Below are 25,042 nucleotides of genomic sequence, written 5' to 3'. Positions count from 1 at the left end.
ATACACAGGATTTATATACAGAGAGATAGTGGCAAGATAATTCCAAGTAATTAAGAATGTCAAAAGATAAATACAAGTAACAGGAGTGAAGTGTCAAAAGCATCAAACAGTACGAGCAAAGTGTCAACAGCTGAATAGCAAGTGAAGGGATGACTATGATCCAATTAATAATTACAAAAGAATCAAAAATAGAATGGTGCTAGAGAATTTGTCATGGTTCAAGTAAAGCTTTGTGTAGATGTTGGAAGTCTTCCTTCCTTCACATTATAATCAAAACCTCTAGATTTTAACATTAACATTCCATTAGTATTTTTGGTTAGTTTTGGACCTGAACATTATATTTTATCATCTGTGCACATGGACTCTAAATTGTTTGGACCTCTGCCATTGTAACTAAGTACCACTCTGGAGCTCTCAACATATAATCATATTGACTCTTCAGTACAGTAATGAGTGATTGCTGCACTGTTGTAGTCATCTTTTGGATGACATATGAAACTCAGAATCCATTTGTCTGCTCAGATGGACATAAAAGGTCCTATGGCACAATTTGAAATAAGAAAAGTGAGCCCTGGTCAGTATTTATACCTCAAACAACATAACTGAAACAGATTACCTTGTCAGATACTCAATGCTCTTTGTGCCATGTTGCTGTGAGTAAAATGATTACCATTTTTATTTAAATTTTACCATTCAAAGTATATCATTGGCTTTCAACAATTTTTAAGGGGAGATGTCCTTAGGTTATGAGTAATACTGTGTATTTATTTAAGTATTTTCTTCTGATATGCAGTGAATTGCTAGCATTTTGGTTCTATTGATTTGTATTATTTATTTGCGAATTTAAAGTTCACTTAAAGCAATATTTCTTCTACAAAAATTGCGCTGTGCCTAAGTGTTTTAAAAAATTTACTTTTTAAAAATTATATTCAAGTAATGATTATATTGTTACAGTAACTTTAAATACATGGATAAGAGAAGCAAACCATTTTAAAACAGGACATCCGGCTCAGACTGATTGTGTGGTTAAATAACAACCAAGATCTTCAATCTATTTATGAATGCTATCCACTGCTATAAAGGGGCATTTGATAATGTGGACAGGACATCACTTTGCAGTATTCATGATAATTGTTTGTTACCGCCATGTAAACCATATTTGTGGTAAAGAATTTGTGGTAAATATTTAGTCCTTAAAGTAGCAGATTTCAAAACAATGTACAAACTGGGTGCCAAATCTACCCTAAGAAGCCAGTAGTGTAGAATTTCTGGATTGATGGGCAATATTAATCCTCGATTAAATCGACAACATCTTGCCCGAATAGAATAATTTTCATCTATATAATACTAAGATCATTCATTTGACCATCATCAAACCACTTTAGGGGCTATTAGGATAGATAGCTGGTAACTTGGTTACAGAAGAATGTTGTCTTTAATTGTCTTTAAATAGTTGAGAAAGAGGCAGAGCAGTTGAGAATGGAAGGCAGGGAGTTCTGGAATTCTGGATCTTTGACATTTGTCGAAGTGACCACCAATGTTGGGAGATTAAACTAGTGAATGGGTAAAGTGTTAGAATTGGAGGAGTACAGATCCTCAGAGGGTTAATAAAAGAATTGATTGAAAATAAAAGAACATTGTTTAATGACATTGCCTGGCTGAATATAGCTCCAATGACACTCATGAAGCTTCACACCATTCAAGACAAAGCAAATACTTGATGGCTACCACATCCACAAATATCCACTCTCTACACCACTGACACTCAGTAGCTGTAACATGTACCATTTACAAGATGCACTCCAAAAATTCACTTCTTAAATATTGCTTTCCAAACCCACAATGGCATTTTTTTTACTCATTCATGTGATGTGAGTGTCACTAGCTGGCCGTCATTTAATGCCTGTCCCTTGTTGTGATTGAGAAGGTGGTGAGTTACCTTCTTGCGATGCTGCTGTTGTGACCTCCCCAGTGCCATTCAGGACGGAATTCCAGTGACATAGGAATACCACCAACTGCAAATTCCCCTCCAGGCCATTCCTCATCCTGACTTGAAATATACCACTGTTCCTTCAATATCACTGGGGAAAATTCCTAGAACTCCCTTCCCATAGAATTGTGGAGCTACCTGCTGCACATGGACTGCAACAGTTCAAGAAAACAATTCACCACTACCGTCTCAAGGGCAACTGGAGAATGTCAATAAATGCTGGCCAAGCCAGCAGTGCCCACGCCCCATTAATTGATTTTTGGAAATGTCACTTATCTTTCAGAAATTTACATCTGAAATCATAACTATAAAAGTGAATAAGGATTGTCCATCACTACATAAAACAACAAAGTACCTGCAGCACTTCACACATTACAAAAACTTGATAACTACAAACAAAACAAACCAACATTAAACTTGTCAAAGAAAAGCAAAACAAAACATTTCAGAAAAAATGTCAGGAAGAAAGTAAAATACTTAGCTTAGCACCTGAACAACATTAACACCAATTTACATTTTTAAATTTCCTTTAACATGGAAAATAGTATTTTAAATAGGAACCAATTACAAAAGGAGATGGAGGGACTAGAGAAGGAATGAAGAAGTAAAAGATATGAAGGGCGACTCAAAGTTCCTTCAAAGTCATGGACTCTAAGAATTTTTTTTTAAGTGTTGTACAATTACAACATTTAAAAGGCTCTGGATGGGTATATGAATAAGGAAGGTTTAGAGGGATATGGGCCAAGTGCGGCCAAATGGAACTAGATTAATTTAGGATATCTGGTCGGCATGAAAGTGTTGGACTGAAGGGCCTGCTTCTGTGCTGTACATCTCTTTGATTCTATGACTTTGTCAGTGGTGATAAAACAAAGGTGGAGAGATGTGCAAAGTGATGGAGCAGAAATTTTGTAGGACAGTAGCGGGATATAAAGATAGAAGACATTATAGAGTTAGGGTGAATAAAGGCCATAGAGGAAGTTGAAGATGAGGACAGGATTTTTAAATGTAATGTGCTGGGGATTTGAAGCCAATATAGGTCAGTAAGGATGGGAGTGCTGGTCGATTGGGAGTTAGTACATCACAGGATACAGCCAGCTAAGTTTGGAATAATTTTTGGATACAGAGGTTAGAACACTGAAATGGATCAACTTAAATGAGTGAAGTCACAAAGTGAAAAGACATGGATATATTCTTCAATAACAGTGAGGAAGAGGTTGAAAAGGATGTATACATTATTGTGAATGTGGAAGTAATCTTAATAAGATTGCTTCATTTCTGAAGTTTTGTCAATCTTGTTCAGCCTGATGAGGTTTCTGGTGAAGGCGTTGGTGTCAATGGCAGTGAGTGGGAGTTGAAGAGGATGATTACAGCTGGAATAAAACGGTGACAATTTGATGTCAGCATGCATTCGAATAACAAATCTGATATATTTAAACAGTAGGTCCATATGTTACTGAAGCTGAGAATTCAAACAAACGTTGATCAGTTGAAGAAAGGAAGATAAGAGATATGGAGAACAAAGTACTGCTATTCAAGTAAGACTGTAGAAAGGAAAAGTGATGTGGCTTGGATCTGCGCTGGAAATCGGAAAAGGTTAACAGGCAATGCACTGTATGGAAGCAGATAACACAGGGTGTGCTCGGAGAAGCAGGAACCACCTGGATGGAGGCACGTTGTGAAGGACAACAAGATATGAAACCATATGCTTTCTACCTTAGCTGGCTCGAAACCCCATCCAGCTTATTGTGAGTTCATTTTAAAAAGAAACAACGTATAGGGTTTTCCTTTATTAATCTGTGGATGAATTTGTTGAAATAGATAACCAAATTATAACACCCTTTCGGTTTATGAAGAGTTTTTCTTTTGTACTTTATTTTTACTTCTGTCTTGGCTAATGACCACAGTGCCCAGGTTTGGGGAAAACGTTCAACACGCTTTGTAAGAAACCTGTGAAATGCAAATTCCCCAACTAGAAATAACTGGAAATCTGCCGCGTTTTCAGACCTTTCGACATTATAAATAGGAAGCAGCTGTAAGTATTATTTTTGAATATATTTAAATGCGTTGAAAACCATATGCCTGACGTCGCTAATTGTACAGAATTTAAAGTGAAACTGTGTGTTTAACAGAGAAGGTGGAAGCCTGGATCACATTGATGTTACCTAGGGGTTTATGTATTTAGTTATTGTTAGCAGGCATCCTTGTTTCTATACCGCATGCCTGGGGGTAAGCTGCAGTGTTTCATAGTTATGTAACGCGTCAGTACAGAAGTGACATATTGTTTGCATAAATGACATACTGTTTTGTGGTTTGTATTCAAAGTGCAAGATGGTGGCCTATGGATGAACTTGTACACTTTACAGACTCCTTTCCATCTTTCGACAGCCAGATGTCCTTTTTGTCTTTTCATTTCATTTCTAAAATGGTTTATGCTAATTTAAAACTGGTGTGGGATCATTTTAACCCTTTGACACCTCGTGCACTCATTTTCCGGCTTTGGGGTTCACTGCTGTTCATCTAGCGCATTGTGTTTGTACTTGGAGTTCAGAGGCTCCGCGATTTATATATTTGCATTTCCTGAATATCTAAAGGAGCCGCATGAAATTTATACATTTTTCTTTTTCTTAAAAAAAACATGACTTTTAACCCGGGCTTGTGTTCGATTGAATTGTAAAGTCTTTACGGGAAGAGGATAAAAGGGAGATCGGTAGGGTTGGAGGGTGTACATTTACACCTTCCGCACAGAAACATGTGGCTGGGATTTGTAATCTGTCTCTCTTGAAAATGTTGTTAGAGATCGTATTTTGACCAAAGGAGGACGGAAGTATTGAACTTGTGGTCAAATAGAAAGCGGGTATGAAGTATGTGGAAATCAAACACCGGGGTGGGGGATTTGGGTGGGGGGGGGGGGGGAGTTGGTGGGAGTTGGATTTGCCGCTTCAAGTCTGGAAGGAATGTAGGTACATGATGATGTGTTTCAAATAAAACCGCGGAATCTCATTCGATTCCGATTTCTTTGTTCTTGTTCATCTGGCGGGTTGATTGTATCTCGAATCTAGATTGCTAACAATGCCTCTCCGAACACGCTGAAGACATGTGAGAAACGTGTGGGTTGTGAACGGAATTTCGCAAGAAGCGTGTTCCCTTTCTCTCTCTCTCTCCTCCTCTCTTTCTGCGTATGTACAGACCGGTTTACCCAGTGTGGCTGGCTTCACTCCAGATCACATTGAGATTCAGAAGCACAATATTCTAATTTATCCGTTCATGCCGAACATCAGACTCCATATAACCATACAAATACAATGCCCGCTCATAATATCATCATACAGCGCACCCATTAATTAGCTGGTTCTGGGGATAAGACACCGATATGAGACCACAAAGAAGTGTGTTTCTAAGAGTTAACGGTAATGATGTGCTACACAAATATCTGAGCTAGGTTCTATTTAACCAATTTGTGCTGATATTTTTTTCAATGACCGTTTTCACTTTTACACAAGCAGCCACGGTTCCCAAACTGAGCAACTAAAGCCTAATATTGGCAACAGAATGAATAGATCCCAACTCAAGTGGAAGACATCTGTAATCTGGCATTGGAGTTTATGTCTCATTGTGGTCAGAGAGGAATGTACTGTGTGCGAGATCAGATGAGTTTATTTCTTAACAATCAATCCAAATGAAGTTAAAAATCACAATCTAAATGAAAGCTGTAACATGAATGATGCAGACTAGTCGGATGCATTGTTTTGTAAAGGGGGTCTATGATAAGACACTTCATAAATCGCGATTTATGCGAAAGATTATCTTAAAGTGTTCACAAAAAATAGTAAACAGGGGTGACAAAATGAAGCACGATCAACAGAAAATTGTTAGTATCCAACATATTATTGGAGCCGATCTCTGCATGAATGCCAGATGTTTAATGCAGAGATATTGCATGGGAGATGATGCGGTGAATAATTTTCACATTTATGCAATTATGCTTTTCGTTTTTCCTTTCGTTAACGAAGAAATTATTCATACCTTACCTAGGCTATTCCTTATATCTCAGCTAACCATTACATGTTTTAATCAAAGTAATTCTCTCCAGTTCAAGACTAACAGAAAAACACATTAATTTCTATTATCAGTTCTTGAGTGGAAGGGTGACAAAGCTCTTCACGAAAACTAATCTGTATTCGCATTAACACCACGTTGTGAATGGTTTCCTCGTCTGGATTTTGACCTTTACACCGTTTACTCTTAAGAATAGAGTAGTGCAATTTGCAAATAAAATTAGTTGGATCATTCCGTGATCCTGTTCAGCTCAATTGTTCGATGAAGAATATTGGGCTGAAAGAAATCCCAACAAGCAATTTTGTCGCATTTCTAACGGTGGTTTTACCACGTTGTTCAAGTAAGTTGGTGCGGTGAGGTTTTAACGGGGACTACCATTGATGTTCCTGACTGGAAGCTTTAGAGCGTTGACAAGAATTGATTTGCACATATTTTAATTAAGATATAAATTTAGCGCAGATTTAACGCTTGCATTTAACTAACAAAATGTTCGACTTGTTTTATATTCCAAAAACAGGAATAACAACGGGAAAGGGTGGCCGCCAATCGCTTCGCAATGCGCACATTCAATGCTTTGTAGAAAATCCAAAATTGTCTCAATACTGTCTCGTTGATTTTAAGATGGAATCTTTCCACGGATAGCTTTTTTTTATCTTGGTTTGTGTTCCTGCGTTAGATTAACCCCGTGTCCTCTATTCAAACGACGTGTCCAGCTAATGCTTAAAAAAAGGCGAGGAGAGGTCAATAACCTACAAGCTTTGGGACTAATCGTTGTTTCATCTCATTTGGGACCATTGTTTCGTGGGTTTAAAGTAACGCCGACTTCATTGAAGATCTCACTGTTTTGTCAAACCGTTTGCTGAATGCAACAGAACCCTAGCCCGTGTTGTCTTAGTCTCTGAATGAACGTTGGGTTAATGTTATTTTATTTTTGCAGGTAACGTTATTATTTGGCACGAGATTATTTAATTGCCATTACAAGGGAATACAGTTTCCAATAGATGTTCTGATGGGTACCGTTTGGAATCTGGTCTTTAAAAAGCTTTGCAAAATGCCAATTTTGCTTGATTGGTAAGCGAATTGTCGAGCTTGTGATTTTTATATCGTTTTGCTTTGGCTCCGTTCTAATATCTAAAGTCCCAGACCAATTCATGCACTTTGGTTTAATTTTTCCTCGCATGTAGGGTTCCAGTTGGGGGGAAAATGGGAGGAGCGCAGAGGTGTAAAACGCACCAATGAATTGCATGAGAAGCTGTGTCTGAGATTGCACATGCAGCGACATTGTTTAAACCAATTGGCAAAATAAACTACAGGGAGTGAAAATAATCATTAGCGAGTCGAGTAGAAGTGCCTTATTTGGTAACCAGCCTTTTGGATCTCTGCACAAGTGCTGTCTGGGAAAAAACGTTTTAGTGCATTTGTGGTTTTCCATTCTGTACATCTGTTTATAGAATCCAAGATGCAGGGGAAATAACTTCCACGTGTAAGGAATAAAAAGCTCGTATTTGAAATATTACGGCCACCTTGTCGTGACCTAGATTCTATTGTAACCACATCATTTCACAAGTGGAAGTACAGTTACACTGTGCATAAAATCACCCCTTTGTTAGCAATATGATGCAGTTTAATACCTGAGCGGTGGGATATTAATGAACCAAGTAGCTGCTGGCATACGCAGCTTTTGTTTGTCAGTAAATGCCCATTTTCAACTCTCTCCCAAAATAGAAATGTTCAACTTTTTGAGTTTTTTTTAAAAAATCGAATGTATGGTTTCCGAAGAAAGGTTAGAAAAAGAATTATTTATCAAAGTGCTGGTTTACACTGGGAAAAATCGATAGATTCCCACTTCATCAGGAATATCATTTAAACGTCCATGTGTCGGTCTGATTCCCAATTGTTTAAAATATATATAAACGACGTTTCACAACTGTTAAGCTCCATCAATTTCGCCATTGCTTAGCAGAATGTATTAAAATTATCATTATCTGAATGGGAATTCCTTCATATTATTCCTGTTTCTTAAATCTTCTAGAGATGATTCGTCAGTGAAACATTAAATGTTAACTTTGAGGTATTTTTTGCAAAAAAATCAAACCTTTTCTGACTGTGTACTCGGCGTCACAGTCGCTTGTTGGATTATTGTGGCTATTTATGTTGCGTGCGAACTTGTATAAACAGCTAACGTGGACTTTTGGAGTGGAAAATGATTTTTTTTTTGTTGGAGTATTTGTAGAATCTCTAAAATCGTGCATTGGTGACTACCTATTTTACACTCAATGAATATATTGCGTTTCACTTATGTAAACATATTTAAGTGCATGAAAAGGTCAATATATATAACAGGAAGTAATTGCTAAGAGCCAATATTATCAATACCGTAGGCCTTCTATACAGGTACATACCATTGTACTGCAGAGAGTTCTCATGTTTTTCAGGATATTGTTTGATTTGCATGGATGACTCTGTGGTATGTGTTCTGTTTTACTTTTCCGTTTTGCCTGGGTTAAAGTTCACGGTAGTATACCCTGTCCTTGATCGGAGCAAATCGAATTTTAACTACGTTAAAGCTCCTTTTGTTTAAAAAAAAGCCTTAACAGCATTTAGTACAAGTATCATTATGTACATTATGATTATTGACAAATCATAACTCAACCAATCAACATCATGAGATAAAGCTAGCGTTATAATACAGATCATTTCTAGCACTTGACAAGAACTTTTGTCTGTCATATCGCACGTATAAAATATATCATAGATCCGTGTCTAGATAGTTTATGGCTTCATCGTTTTTCATTAGATTAAAGATATGTTGAAAGAATGATGAAGCCTGAAGGCCCATTTAGAAGCAGAAACTTTCCCACCTTCAGGGGACTGTAGAAAATATATTGAAAGGAAGCTTTAAACAAATGATTGAATAGACAAATGAGTAATTGCGCAACATTGAGTTATGTTAAAATGTCACCGGTAAAAATGCTGAGACCAACATAATGCGACGCCTCGGGTCGGTTATCTCTTGTTATTTTCCTATTGCCTTATGTAAAGGAAACTGAACTTTCCTTTAAGGATACTACCGATGGCAGATCAGAGTTCTGCCAAATACAAAGGTACAACCGTTGAGGAGCCTTTCTCTGAGACAGAATGGAACGTAATTAAAAGGTTTAATGAGCACATTTTTAAGGCACTGCCATTGCTTCAACCCTGTATTTCTCCTGCACAGTACCAGTGCACAGTTCTCCTGTACCAACATCAATCAATTATTGTTCAGCCCAGAACCAAATATTTCAGAGACCCCAATGAACTTGAGACCCAAGTGAGCAACGTACAGAATAATTTAGAGGGCCTGTTTCATGTGCAGCTGCTTCTCATAAGCAAATAACCCTATTGATTGAATGCTGCGGGTTAATAAATCTATCATTCCCTTCCATAGGCGCTATGATAACACTTTATTCGTCAACAAAAAAACATTGATATCAGTTCAACGTGTCAGTTACTCACACTGCTGTATCATTTTTCAATTCTCTCTCCCTATGTTACACTCAGATCAATTTCGGGGAATCGAAAGGAGGTAGCTCCAGTCAGCTAACTCACTCTAGGACTAATGATAATAGATTCCAAACAAGTCTCAAATTTTAAACAAAACTCTTTCTAACCCAAGTTAACCAAGATCCGTACGAGTCGTTCTAAAATATCGAGATTCTGGTGTATTAAGCTTAATTTGTAGACCCTTGTAAGCAGTATAACTTCACTGCTAAGTTGCACAATTTTCCACTGCCAGGTTTGTTTGTTGAATCAGAATCCTAATACGTCTGAGTTAATACTTCTGAGCTGGATTTGTTTTAAATCTATTTAACTGAAATGTTTATTTTATATGTAACGGAGCGCATCTGACCAGTTATCGTTACTAATATCATCCTCACACAAATAATGTCTAATACTTGATTTGTGGATGGTTTATTTACATACAATATAATAAAGATATTTCAAGTTACCAGCATTAACTTGAAAACATTGTGCATACTCATGCCAAGAGTTCCCTCGCTCAATCGTCCTCACCCCTATGATTTATTAAGGTGCGACCTCTCTTTTGAATAAAAGGGACCCTGACAGCATGGGTGCTAAGCTAGTGCGTGACAGGAAACTGGGCGCAAGGGTAGACAGGTTTTTTTTCGGTTCAAGAAATTCCACAGGATAAGGTAATACTATCACTGTTTTTCTTGATCTGTAATTAATGACTCAATCCTGGGTCTACAGAGAATAGTTACAAAAATTTGCTGATGACAGGCTCCTCAACGGTTGTACCTTTGTATTTGGCAGAACTGTGATCTACCATCGATAATATCCTTTAAGGAAAGTTCAGTTTCCTTTACACAAGGCAATGGGAAAAAAATAACAAGAGATAAGCGGAGAAGAGTGATGGGCTTCATGAGGAGACAGGCAGGCTAGCGAAATAAGCAGACACGTGGCAGATGCAATTTAACATGAGTGGAACCTTTTGGTAGGAACAAGAAGAGGGGACTTAAAGCATACAATTGTAACGAGCTTGAGCAGCAGATGGATCTCGGCGTATATATGCACGCTTTTGAATTTTGAAGAAGGCGTTAGTAAGTTATAAGGGATAGGTAGGAAGTGTACCGTTTCACTGAAGCATTGAAAGCCAAGGTAAAGAGTCAGTACACAGCAAATGTTTGGTATCTGGGAATACACCACCTGAGAGTGTGCTGCAGGCAGACTCGAGAATGCTGTCAAGATATGGGAGGGGGGGGGGTTAATTATTGGAACAGAACAACACTGTGATGCGGGAAAAGAGCGGGCTCGGAGGATTAGCTGAATGTCCTGGCAAGCGTTCGGGTGGGCCGCAGGGCCTCCTTCTGTGCTGTATCCATTCCTTCATTCAAACTTAGAATGCGCAGACTGTATTCAATCTGCATGATAGAGTCGGTTCTCAAAGGGAAGAATATCTCCAGAAATGCGGAGGTGACGGGGCCAGATCCAGGTTTCAAAGCCCATTGCAAATTGACTCCCCGCCTTCCGCTGCTGGGACAGAGATATGATCTGGAGATGCTGGTGTTGGACTGGGATGGACAAAGCTATAAATCACGCAACACCAGGTTATAGTCCAAACGGTTTAATTGGAAGCACTGACTTTCGGAGCGCTGCTCTTTCATCGGGTGGTTGTGAAGGATACGATTTATAGCAAACGTTTACAGTGTAGTGTAACTAAAATTATACATTGAAAAATACCTTGATTTAGATGAGAGACTTAACAGTGGCCATTCTAACAGATAAGAGACTTAACAATCAAGGATTTTTTTCAATGTACCGAAAGCTAATTAAACCTGTTGGATTATAACCTGGTGTTGTGTGATTTTTAAAACGTGATTGCTGTTAGGTGTTAGAATGCTGCAGGTTTCGATTCATTCATTTGTAAATCACAAAACTTCTTTGAAGTCACATTCCCGAGATAACTTAAGGTTTTCTGTATAAAAAAGTGACATCTCAGCTCAGACAATGCATAAAAGGTGTGGGATTAGAGTCTGTCTGTGTTCTAACCTTGAGAGTTAGTGAGACAATTACAGCGCGAGCCCCCTCCAAGTATGAGCCTGCTGAATGTAGGTAATTAATATCTGAGAGCAAGACATGTTAGATCCTTACTTTCCTCTCGACACTACTACCATTTTGTTTGGATTAATATTTGTATCGCTGCCTCCATCGTTAGTAAACGCCCCCTCTTTATCTGCGTACTGAATTGACTGTAAAATTGTAATGTAAAGCGGACAGATAACTTTGGGCTTCACTATCGGATACACAACACCATCATGACGAACACCATAAGGTTCAGATAGAAGTGATGAATTCTTTCTGCTTTATAAAAATGGTGGCTCCCAACTACGCCTGCCATGTACCAATCCCGATGTTACATCGAAACCCCACAGTTCAGGAACTAGCAATACATTTAAACGTGAATGATAAGGTAGAGCCGCTGGCTCGTGGGAATGACAGAGCAGTTATTGTGTGTCAATGCATCGCAGATACAATCATATCGTAGCACTCATCAGCATGTGGGCCCTACTGGGAACTCAGAAATCTGATTAGATGCTTTCCCGGCCATATTATGGGGCAGAAGAAATCAGCTTCATATGTACTGGGCGGCACAGTGGCTCAGTGGTTAGCACCAGGGTCCCAGGTTCGATTCCAGCCTTCGGCGATTGTCTGTGTGGAGTTTGCACATTCACTCTGTGTCTGCGTGGGCTTCCTCCAGGTGCTCCGGTTTCTTCCGGATGTACAACTTAGGTGAATTGGCCATGCTAAATTGCCCATGGAGTTCAGGGGTGTATAGGTTAGGTGCATTCAGCTGGGGTAAATGTAGGATAGTAGGGTCTGGGTGGATAACTCTTTAGAGGGTCGGTGTGGACTTATTGGGGCGAAGAGGCTGTTTCCAAACTGTAGGGATTCTATGAGGAAAAAAATCACCTGTTTGAGACTATTTCCGCCACTACCTACTGGACATGTAAAATGTGAGTTGGAGAAGATTTGAAGGTCTTCATTTGAAACTGTGGCGCAAAACTGAAACATTCTTCCAAGAGACATCTTTATTTGTTTACCTCGGGAAAACGAGGTGTATTTAAGGGATAGGGGCGCCCTATCGAAGTTGTTACAGCATCACATAATTGAAGATGAATTCTACCGAGCAAATGTAATTTTCTCAAACAGCGGGAAAAGACTAGCTCTTCCACTTTTCCAACCCCATTGCTGTTTTTTTAAAATTACGAATTCAAAAGAGTAAGTGAAGTTTGAAACCACGGAATTCTCTGATCATCTTCCACGCCCGGTGAGACCCGTTCTCCAGACCTTCAGCCCTTGTCATACAGTTTATAGTTTTAGCAGCCAAGTACTGAGGGGTTTGGAGGTTGAGTGGTGACAGGAAAGAGACAGGCGCGCTACACGTGGATAAGCGCTGAACAACATAATGTATCCTTGTTTAACACATGAAGGACATTGGACCGAAGGGTCTGTGTAAAATATCTCTATGATTCTATTTATTCTTACATTGTTGGGTGGTCCCGTCTCATAATTTTTCCCTTATGCCTGTAGTTCACGTGGGATGATTTAGTGTGAGCGATGCTCCCGTAATTAAATTCGCAGATTAAAGAAAAAGGCAACTCAGCTGAGGAAGGGGGTGTGAGGTCCAGAGGAGGTTTACAAGAATGATCCCGGGGATGAAGGATTCATTATATGAGGAACGGTTGAGGACTCTGGGTCTGTACTCGATGGAGTTCAGACGGATGATGACATTGAAATTTACCGAATGTGGCACTGAGAGGCCTGGAGAGAGTGGGCATGGAGAAGATGTTTCCACTACTAGGAGAGACTAGGTCCCGAGGGCACAGCCTCAGAGTGAAGGGACAACCCTTTAGAACTGAGATGAGGAGGAGGGTAGTGAATTTGTGGAGCTCATTGGCACAGAGGGCTGTGGAGATCAAGTATTTAGATAGATAAAAAGATAGATAGACAGATAGATAGACAGATAGATAGATAGATAGATGGATTATCGATTAGTAGGGGGATGAAGGAGTACAAGGTGGGTTGAGAAACATCAGCCTTGATGAAATAGGGGCGACACAGTGGTTAGCACTGCTGCCTCACAGCGCCAGGGTCGCAGGTTCGATTCCAGCCTCAGGTGACCCTTTGTGTGGAGTTTGCACATTCTCCCCGTGTCTGCGTGGGTTTCCGTCCACAGTCCAAAGATGTGCAGGTCAGGTGAATTGGCCATGCTAAATTGCCCGTAGTGCTAGGTACATTAGTCAGAGGGAAATGGGTTTGGGCGGGTTACTCTTCGGAGGGTCGGTGTGGACTGGTTGGGCCGAAGGGCCTGTTTCCACACTCTCGGGATTCGAATCTAATCCAGCTGTGGACAGATCTGATGGACCGAATGGCCTAATTCTGCTCCTTTCTCTTATGGTCTAAACTGATCGTGGAAATAAGCAGCTTCCTAGTAACTTTGAGGCAGACTCTAACCTCTAACATTTTTTTCTAACAGTCAGTGTCAGGAACTTTGGGAATCCAACGGTCCTATCTGATTCCAAGTGAAGCCATTGAGCGAGCCCAGAATGCTAACATATATAACCATATGAATTGGGAACAGAAATAGGCCATTCGGCCCCTCTAGCCTGTTCCGCCATGGCCTCAACTGCACCTTTCCACCTCCCCTGTTAATTCGCCCGTTAGTCAAAAATCGATCTACTTGTATCTAAAAGTTTTCAATATCACCCTCTCATCCCCCCCCCCCCCCCCCACCCCCCAAATAAAAGAACTCCACTGCCGTCTGGGGACGGACGGTCCAAATAATTCACGAACCGCAGGTAGAAAATAAAATCAAATTTCGCAATTGCTGGGAGAGCCCTTATTTTTCGGCAGCATTGATGTCGCATATTGATTCTGAGGGACATGCCTTGCCCTGGCTTGCTGAGCTTGAAGCTGAGGCGTCGCGTGGTTCGCGTACAACCTTCCTCTCACCTTGTATTCCCTTTCACCCCAAAAATAAGAGACACGTATTGGATTGAACGAATTTCTGCTGGAATGGGGACTGGGTAACCGGCTGCAACATTTCGAAATAACTCTGGCCATTTTATTGCAGAAGCTGTCTGGCAGCTTTGGTGGGGTTTTATTTTGTTCAAATGCATTTCTAAAGATTAGTAGCAGAATGATTTTTATTTTGCATTGACATAAGCAGCGATAATGGGACTCTAAAACTTTTGCTAACGCACTGAATTCGCTTCTTTCTTTGAATGATGGTGGGCAGGATTGCATCTGGCAACAGTGGTGTCCGGAACCAGGAGGGTTGAAAAAGTGTCCCCTTAACAATAGGATAGTGCCCTTTCACCCACAGAGTCATCTTCAAAGACACATCCTGCTACTGCCTTGAACGGGGTGTTCCGTTCTTCCGTCCCGTTATATATTTTCCCAGCTGCACTCAACATAAGGCTTGTATTTTGACTTTTTAAAAATAAAATCCACATAAAAGGGCGAGTAAGGTTCCTCAAAACACCGGTTCGTTACCGTAGCAAGCGAAGACACAATTACCCTTGCACCAGGTTAGACTGTTCAACTTACACTAAAGAAAACGTGAATAGCGGCTTCCTTTCAGGTGTACAGCCAACACCGTTAGTGAACAACAGCCCGGCACAGAGGCACGATAGATTTCAGACCACCAGGTGCTGGAGCTGTCTAGGTCTTGTCATTCTAGCCTGCAAGTCAACGTAGCTTTGCCAACAGCACCTCCCCCCTTCAATCCCCAACCAACTCTTGCCCCCTTCCCCCACCTTCAAACCTCTCCCCCCAAACCCAAACCCCAGTTTGCATCCTTGCCCCAGCACTTTTCGGTCACTCGCCGAGCTGTGATTAGAAGGTCAGCCTGCAATGGTTTCACTCCCTGGAATTCGATCAATCGCCCCCACAATCCGTCACTTCTCAAAGCCGTTACGGGAAGTGTGGACTGGTCAAGTTTGTTGTGATGATGTTGGAGCAATTAATTATTGAATACCGATCAGAGCAAACGTCGCAGCAGTTGCACTAAAAGTCATGCCGCAATGAAAACCGTGGCCGCCTGATTCCGCCCCCACCCACACCCCCCAGCCAGCGCTCTCGCTGCTGCTTGTATCAGTGTGGAGCAGCGCCCCGGCTACACTGCGAGGGTTCACTTGTTAAACCGCCGCGGTCTGTCTGAGGCTTCCCTCGAGGGGAGCCCCACACCCACCACCATCAAAGTGTTAACAAAAAAGACAATTACCTCGAATAGCAGAATTTCCTCTGCCAGCTCTGCTTCCTTTTTAAAAGAGACATTTGAGGTGGGGGGGGGGGGGGGGAAGGGTGTAGAGAGAGAGAGAGATGGAGAGAGAGAGAAAGAGCAGGGAAATAAAATCCACGCTTCGGAGCTGGAACTGCGGAATCTTCTCTTGGGAATCTGAACGAGGTGATGACACACACAACAATGCTGGTCCACCTGCACTGGGCCGAGGCGTGGAAATGCCTCATAGACACTGGCGCTCTGGGTGGTCGGCCACCCCTTCGCCCATTAACTCCCCACTATTAAAAAAAAACTCTACTCCAATAATAGTTGTGGGGAGTAGGGGGTTGGAGCTCTTGGTAAAATCCACAACCGTGGACCCATTTCCTAGTTACTGGGCATTGCCCTCCCTAACCTGCTGCTTGCACAGAGTGTGAATAAATCGAGTTATTCGTGGCCCCGTATGGTTCATTCAGTTTCATGCTGCCATGTGATCTGATGTCGCTCAATACAAACTGGATTTGCTGGTTTCCTCGTGGATTGTAAATGCCATTCATTATCCATATTGTCAGTGGCACATGCAACTCATAACCAAACTATTGATTCTTTAACCCTTCAAGTCAAAAGTAAGATCACTCCTGCTCCGGAGCAGGACATATTATGGAATGCAAACAGCGTTTCGAGACCTGTGCACTTTTTGCGCACACACGCCATTGGAACTATCGGATTATTTTCACATTATTGTAAGTCTCGAGGGCTCGAGAGGACCTGACGGATTTCCCTGGGGATGTGGGAGTCGATATCGTTTCCTTGCAGTGGTGTGTGCTAAGTTCCCTTCCCCGGCTATAATGCTCTTAATCTACAGAGATTAATCTACAGAAAAGAAGAGACTTGCCCCGGAATATATACATATATATTTAAAAGCATGAATTTAACTTTTAAAAGAATAGCAGCCTGAATACTCAGTCGCACTTAGATGTAATGGTTATTTACATGGAAGTGAGGTCCTGATATTTCATGGGGCGGGGGAGGTTTGGGGAGGGAGTGACGCAAGCGGAAATGTGCTCAGTTACAGGAGCAGTGTATAGGCTGAGCGATTCACGAATAGGAGGACGCATTATTCTCTGGGCAAAGGGACGAAAAGGGCACGGCTTAAAGCGATAGAAACCCGCAGCCTGGGCTGTGCAATCACAGTAACATACTCCTAACCAAGCATTCATTCCATTTGCACTGCGGAAAACAAAACTGACCACGAACTTGAACCAGACTTTGGACCGAGTACAGACTTGGGGACTTCAATCAACAAGGAAGTTATACTGCAACGTTTATAGGCGCTGGGAGTGCAATTATTTCGGAACGCGGCATTGTTACTTGCGAGGGCTTTGCATTCACGATGGCCACCTACCAGCACCCCGAGGATGACACTATGGTCCTGATGACTGACAACATCTCCACGTCCAGCTCCAAAGAGCGAGTCAAGAGCGAGTCATCTCCGGACAAGACTACGGAGAAACCCGATCCAACGCAGAAACCGCCTTATTCTTATGTGGCCCTCATTGCTATGGCTATCCGAGAGAGCCCCGAGAAACGGCTGACTCTATCCGGCATCTATCAGTACATCATCACTAAGTTCCCATTCTACGAGAAGAATAAGAAAGGCTGGCAAAATAGCATCCGACACAACCTGAGCCTGAACGAGTGCTTCATCAAAGTGCCCAGGGAAGGTGGCGGGGAGAGGAAGGGGAATTACTGGACTCTAGACCCGGCTTGTGAAGATATGTTTGAAAAGGGCAACTACAGAAGGAGGAGAAGGATGAAGCGTCCTTTCCGACCACCTCCCACCCATTTCCAACACAGCAAGACAGCTTTATTCGCCAGTGACAGCTACGGCTACATCGGCCCCCCGAAGTACTTGCAATCGAGTTTCATGAACAATTCCTGGCCCCTAGGACAGCCGCCTGCTCCCATGTCTTACGCCTCTTGCCAAATGGCCACTGGCAACGTGGGCTCTGTTAATGTGAAGGGACTCTCGGGTCACTCGTCCTACAACCCTTATTCGCGAGTGCAGAGCATGGCCCTGCCCAGCATGGTGAACTCCTATAACGGCATGAGCCACCATCACCACCCCCATCCCCAGCAACTCAGCCCTGCTCCCCCGCCTTCCTCCAGCAATGGGGCTGGCCTGCAGTTCCCCTGCGCCCGGCAGCCTGCAGACCTCTCCATGATGCACTGTTCCTACTGGGACCACGACAGTAAACACAGCGCATTGCACACAAGGATAGACATTTAAAGCAAGCACCAGCAAGCTATCATTAAATCATTGTTTTGTCCCCAAATCCTTCTCTTTAAACTGTGCCAAAAATAACAGTGGTGAACGCCACGAGGTAGTGTAAGTGTTTTGAACTTTTATCTTTACAAACACTAGAAAAAAATGAGATACCCAGCTGGGGAATGAACTATCGTTTTATGTATGTTAACTATTTGTTATCTATAAGAACATTTGTAGATTTATCGTTAATTTTTTAAAAAAATATGTCTGACCAAGCCCTGTCCAAATAATATTGCGTCTTTTGATGATGAATTTTTCCCCCGTCGTCTTAATTATTTTTAAAATGTGATGCTGTCAGAAATCAGGTGGATTTGCAGCTTGACGAAATTATTCCACTTAGAACTATTGCCACAAATTTAAGCAAGCTTTTAGCCCGTGTTTTGTTTTTGAATAATGTTAAAGCTCTTGTAACAGATCTGCATGTTGGTAGCTACGCTCGTTCTGCAGTTTGGGACCAATTCAAATGTATAGCACTTTCCTACTTGTACTTTTCTAGATTTGTATTCTTTAATAAACACCCCTATTTTCCACGATCGCTGTTTAAATGTGATGATTTGTCGAGTTTTTTTCAGTCTCCCACAGATGAATTACCTATTTCAAATAATGATCGCCCCTTAATCGTGTCTTCCTCTCTATATATCTATTATGCAAAGGATAATTAAACGTATAGGCCCGAGACTTGCATTAAATATTAGGACCAATTAAGAATTTGTGTTTTTTTTAAGAAACAGAGTGTAATAGTGCATCAATTGCATATTCGCTTATTCTGCTATGTTGCACACTTGAAATACAAAACTGTCGTTCCCTACATTTGTTAAATTTAAACCCCATTTAAACCATTATCGGGGGGAAATGCATTTATATAGCGCCTTCCATGATCGTGGGACCCTCCTGGCGTTATATGGCCAATAAAGTATGGTTTCGTGTTATTGCTGCGGTTTAGTATTAAATCTGAACACGTTCGGTTCCAGTCGGGGCCTTGTGCAGTAAGACGCATACTGCAAAATATCATCAAATTGCAGTGAGAATTAAAGTAGGGAAATTGTCAACCAGCGAAAGAGACTGTCTCGCAATTATGAAAGGATCAGATGGCAATTCAATGCAAGAATAGTTTCCATGGACGCGACTTTCACTTCTCTATGTTTTGAACCTGTGTCACCCATTGTAAAGAGCAGTAATGATAGGTGTAACTAAATATATTAAAATAAGGCTCGACATTCATTTTCTAAGTTTAGAATGTAGGCGATAAGTCCAGTGGAATATATGTTTTTTTCATGCATGTAAGTATGCAATGAATAGTAACTTTAATTTAGTGTTGAACCGTGTTATCCAACTTAATTTAACGTGTGCTGGACTGTGTTAAAAATGTCAAGCCTGTTTTTACTGGGCCATAGTCCATAAGATTTACTTGGGGCAAATTTAGGCCATAAAATCGTTCTTTCTTTTGCTCCTTACGGGCTTCCAATAACTGTTCTGGTTCTTTTGAATATGATATGTTGTGTTGGGTTGAATGTTGGGGTTCCCGCACTCATAAGCTTGAAGGATTTGCCAGACGATCTTAGTAGTTTTTCATGGGAGTCTACAGCTACAAGTAACTGCCATCCAACAGCTTTCATGCTCCCTTTGTGTATTATCTGTCTCTGGTGCGGACAGACACCTTCCTCAAATGCACAGGATGTTACCGAGTTAAAAATTAATTACTGCTGGGGTTTAAACCTTTAGCACGCGAGGCAGTCTTCCTGACTGCTTCTTATCGTTTAAACCATTCCGGCAAATAGAATTAAATGCTAAAATTGGTGAGATTTCAATCGAACTGAGAAGTAAGTTATTAAGTCGATGGAGGAATGTTCTGAGCAAAATATTTAGGATGATTTTATTTCCGAGGTCTTGCAAATATTTTCCCAGAATTTTTTTTTCTCTGTGTGAGCGGTCTAATTTATAGGCAGTTGTCTAGTTTTAAATCGCTTACAATACAGCGGGTTGTTAAGTAGTTGTTAAGCATTTCAGGGATGCAGATTCGCGATTGTAGGTAGTACTGTAGAAAGTTATAAATTAAATGCACTGGAAATCCTGGCAGCTAACTGATCGCAATAATTTGTCCTTTATTCCTTGCCTGTGGTTTCGCAATCTTAAATCGTTTTGAAGGTTTTTATTCACTGAACTTCATGTGAGATGTGTGTTCATACAGACAGACGTGTAGTCGAACCACCTCTATAGCGCTCAGAGTACTTACACAAATAGTTTTCCTTTAAAGAATCCAGTCGACTTCCCGGTAGTTCAACAACAGGACGATTCCAAATACTGTATTATGTAGATGATAGAGAAGATACGCTGTTTTATGGGTATCGTATTTAATGCAATTTGTCATGGATTGTAAAGAATAGAAGATTCAATTTTCCAAATAGCACCCCACTCAGTGCGTTATGTTGTTTCACGGGAAGTGTGTTTTTGGAATGTTGATTGGTCTGTAGCAGGTTTTATTTGCAGAGTTTCGCTCTCTGTTACTCAACCAATGATCGAATTGAAGCCCATAACGGCCGAGATGATTGGAAAAAGAAACTGCTGAAGATTCTGTAGGGCTTTAACTGTAATAAAAGTACAGCACGCGGAGGGAAATGAGAACGAAAGGTTTCAATAGCTGGAGGAAGATGTATGCAATTGTTCCGGTTGTGGGGAAGACAAAATAGGGTCCCAAGGCGTTTGCAGACAATGCATGTTGATTTTATTGGATGTTTGGCTGGTCCATGGAATGTTCTCTTCTATCCCGCCCAGAAACAAATGAATCCTTTATTGTTTACATTGAGGTAAAACATTTTTATTTTTTTCAGATGTTGACAACAGGCATTCCGTTGGGTTTCAAATTCAGACTTGTGAGAGAACTGATAGGTTTATTTGACGAACATTCATGTTAAATCTCAAAGACAGCGACGATTTATTATTAACTTCTGGACTTTCATTTCTAATCAGATGATAAGAAGAAAACAACAACAAAAAGTGTACTCTCAATTCTGTTCCCAGTTCACCATCTTAAAGATCGGGGCTATTATTCTGCTGAGGTAGATTGCCCTGAATACTAAATCTTGTACAGTATTCAGAGCGCTACTCTGACTCTTCATCGTGAGTTCACGGAGTTGTGCCAAAGAGGTAGTGGTTATTTAATCGAGTGGTAGCCTTTGAGTCAATGTTGTGATATTACAATTGTAAGATTAATATTGCATTTCGGGTTTAGTCGGTGTTGTGCTTCCGAAAATCAGATGCTCTGGGCTGAATCATCTGTTTATGGTATTTGATAGCCGATGCTACTGTTTATAAGGTCAATAAGGCGCATCGTACTCTTACCCAACAATCCTCTCCAAATACATCTAGCGCTATAGTTAATACAATTGGACCCTTATGCAATGCATTTCCCATGAATTGGCATTATCTTGGCTGCAAGAATTTGGTCAAATTTGCTGATGTCCAATAGAGCTGCGGCAAACGCCCAAAAGACCCAGGCCATGCGTTTCTGAGAAATGGTCGATTTTGTTTAATATGCGCATTAGAGGACGATAACCTTTCAAATCTGAAAGAGGAGACAATCAGAGCTGCTAACGTGGATTAGTACATAGCTGCTATGGAGGTTATCAGCAACGCACTCATTCTAGATCATCGCTGTGTATGTGCTATCGTGAAGGTATGATGTTAATCAATTTGATATAGATGTTTCCTTTTAAACCTAAACAGCCTACAGGTATTTATCCTGCCGGGCTAGTAAAATGAAAATAAAACTATCACGTTGTTTTTGCAAAAAATACATTGTACACACTAAAATATATAAGTTCTACTTCAGATCTTAGAGCTGAAATGTTCTTAAGATTTGAATTACAATGTAGAGATATGTTTAAAACAGTATTCTCTATACCACTGAGTCCGAATTGCGGTTTCATTCGCAATATCCAAACTGAATTAATAATCTAAAAAGGGAATAGACAACTCAGACCATTAGGCGCTAATGCAGATCATATAGCAGCGACTGATAGATTCCTAAACCCTGGCCTGGGAAGCTGGGCTGAATAAAAAGCGCATTATAGATTTGCGATAGAATCATTTGATTAATGATCTAATTAAACCACGCATTTAATTTCGTAGAAACTAAATCTTGTATTCCAGTTCGTGAATACGCATTCGTCTGCACTGGTTACTAAATCCTTCATATGAGCGAACTGTCAAAGAATTGTGCTCAGGACGCAAGAGACTAAGTCTCTGATCTAATGAATTTAAAGACCCGTCAACTGTAATCGTTTCCGATGGCAGTTCAGGATGCACAGTTCACTGCTGGCCTCAGACACCCGGAGACAGAGTGATGGAAAGCATACTCTCTGACGGATACACCAATCTGTCAGCCCAGCTATTGTTCAGATCCGGGTTAAAAAATAAATCTATACAAGTAGTCTGACCAATATTTTATACGGACGTGAAAGTGAAACCAACAATCTTAGCACCTGCGCATAGAAGAATCATTTAAAATTATAACTCCCCCAATCCCCGTCAAAATAGTTGGAAATCATTTGACTTCTGTTTTACTTACATCCTATTATCATATCAGAGTCTTTTACTGAGGCAGTTTAAGAGCTGTTGTCTCTCTCTCTCTCTCTGTTAATGTCTGCCTATGTTTCTGTGTCCATCTGTCTATGTATGTGTTCTTATATGTCAAAGTCTGTGTGTGGTGTGTCCGTGTGTGACGGTGTATTTGTGTGGGCATGTCGTGTATCTGCGTGTTTTTTACCGTGTCTGTCTGTGTGCCTGTGTTTTGTATGTGTTTGAGTGTTTTGTGTGTGTGCTTGTCTGTTTGTGTGTGTTTATTTGTGTGCGTATGCCTGTATATTTGTGTGTGTGTCTATCTGTCTATTTGCGTGCGTGTGTGTTGTCAGCTGGCTTCTATTTGTTCTAGTGACAGCATGACATTTTCTTTCAGGTGGTAAGGTTTTGCACATTCACCTAAAACAAACGCAGCACAAATTACAGCCGCTAATTGGTCTATCCTTTCAAATCCCCTTAAATCAGGGAGTTTGTTTTTGTTCGTTAATAAGGGCCCTAGCCTGAATTGAAACCAAGGATCACCAATATACAGTATGGGGTTTGGGAAGAAAATGTACTTTGTACTGTTGCCTTTAAACACCTTGGGCGAGTGTTGCGGCGGTGTCAATCAGTTTATTATGTTCCATGACTTTTTTTCCCTCTCTCCCGCCCTGTCCGTTCCTTCTTTCATCTTTCTTTCCTTCCTTTATTTCATCTTTCCTCGCCTCCCTGCCCTTCCGTTTGTCAAAGCAGAAACAAGTTAATGCAGGAGGCTGTTTACTGGCGGGCGGAGGCATGATGTTTTGGTTAAAACCTTCTAAAACTCCGATTTAGTTCTTTCTGTTAATCCAGATATTGAAGCATTTATCAGTCAGGGCGGAGAGGTTAGCAGGCAATAAACACACACACACAAAATTTGTTTAACAGGAATAAGCGTCGTTTGTCACGAAAATCACTGATCAGAAAAAGTGACAATCCTACTTGAGTTTCAACTGAACAAGATAACGTTCCGGAAATGACAAGTTATGTGTTTTGCCCGATACATGTTAAGTCAGTGAGATCCCGCGTCTATTCTTCTTCCACATCATTCCGATGTGATCAACAACGTGAATAGAAACTGAGCTGGTTAATAAGGTACCCGTGTCAATTTATAAAAGAGTAAATTAGCCCGCTAGTGTTTAGATTGCAGACAAAGAGAGCAGACAATTTGTTTTCATTTGTCACTCGCGTTATTTTATAAACAACACCCAACCATTAAATGTAAACCGTTTTTTGAGACTCTCCCCAAAACAAACATCAGACACACCACATTCTGCCTGATTGGTATTCGTGGGCAGCTGTAGGTAGTAGGCTAATCCCTCAGCTACACAGTTAATTTCAAACAATCGTTTCAGGTTCAGTTCATGCGCTGGAACTGCAGACTCAAAGTGAGTGAGTCTCCAACCAGAGTTTTCTCATTTACCCCAAACCCCCGGAGTGAAAGCTGGGAAAACCCCCATCCATCCAGCGACAGTATTTCTGTTATGGTGGATCATATCCTAACATCAAATCAAAATCTGATGTAAGATAAATCCAGTGTTATGATTGCGTTTTTTACATTAGAATATCAAATAAACTGTTGCTAAAAAGCTTCAATTATCATTTCAATCCTTACAATAGCAAATACTTTTTCTTTTACGATAAATTGTGAATAACAAGACAAATTGTGATTTGTTTTCTCACTCATTATATCAGTAATTTGCACGTCTTTTAGCCAAGTTTGCTCGAATCTGTAAATATGCTGAATAACAAATAATTCGCGCAGACTCTATTCCCGAAAGCTTGCTGTTGAGACGGGGCAATGTTTGTCCAAGACTTCAGTTATTCCCTTGCTTAATCCGAAGTTGGCAATTAGCACTGTAATGGCTGTCAGTTCCTTCGTATGCTCATTATGTATGTTTCATAAGACGAAACATTAATTTGGTATTTTTGTTCAGAGTTGTGGCGAGTCCCGAACAAACAAATTTGATGAATGGTGCTTGGCGGTTAAAGGATGCCGCTCACGAACAGCTTCATGTCAACACTTACAACAGCATCTTAATTCAGCAGAAAGGTCTTTAGTGATTTGTTGCAACGTGTATTGTTTCTGCATTTCGGAAATGTTTGATTTGGATTTCTAATGTTACAGCTTTCACGAATGTGGCGTGGCTGCGATTTTAACCTTCTTCTTTCACTAAGCCAGGAAAACTCTCAAAACTCGGGCGTTAGCTTCAGTTTGCGGTCATAATTGAATTCACATATTCTGGAAACTCACGACAAGGGATGAGGATTTTTGTTTTTAAATTAT

At 40.8% G+C, this 25,042-nt stretch overlaps 1 protein-coding gene and 1 long non-coding RNA gene across 3 annotated transcripts in view; one reads left to right on the top strand and one right to left on the bottom strand.

The window, feature by feature from the left end:
* Window positions 1-16,282, bottom strand: part of LOC132821578 (uncharacterized) — a 70,305-nt gene extending 54,023 nt beyond the window's left edge. For both annotated transcript variants that reach the window (XR_009645332.1, XR_009645331.1), the window contains exon 1: window positions 15,834-16,282. This is a non-coding gene — a long non-coding RNA (uncharacterized LOC132821578). The remainder of the gene's footprint in view (window positions 1-15,833) is intronic.
* A 646-nt stretch (window positions 16,283-16,928) lies between these two features.
* Window positions 16,929-18,692, top strand: foxl2a (forkhead box L2a). Its single transcript, XM_060834237.1, has one exon. It carries the CDS (start codon window positions 17,224-17,226, stop codon window positions 18,118-18,120), a length of 897 nt encoding a protein of 298 aa, XP_060690220.1. The 5' UTR covers window positions 16,929-17,223; the 3' UTR covers window positions 18,121-18,692.
* The last annotated feature ends 6,350 nt before the right edge of the window (window positions 18,693-25,042 follow it).

This window comes from Hemiscyllium ocellatum, chromosome 13 (genome assembly GCF_020745735.1).
Source record: "Hemiscyllium ocellatum isolate sHemOce1 chromosome 13, sHemOce1.pat.X.cur, whole genome shotgun sequence".
Classification (NCBI taxonomy): domain Eukaryota; kingdom Metazoa; phylum Chordata; class Chondrichthyes; order Orectolobiformes; family Hemiscylliidae; genus Hemiscyllium; species Hemiscyllium ocellatum.
This window is presented reverse-complemented; position numbering and strand designations above follow the sequence as displayed.

Excerpts from the sequence above, each read along its gene's own strand:
- foxl2a (XM_060834237.1), top strand. The coding sequence starts at position 17,224 with ATGGCCACCTACCAGCACCCCGAGGATGACACTATGGTCCTGATGACT.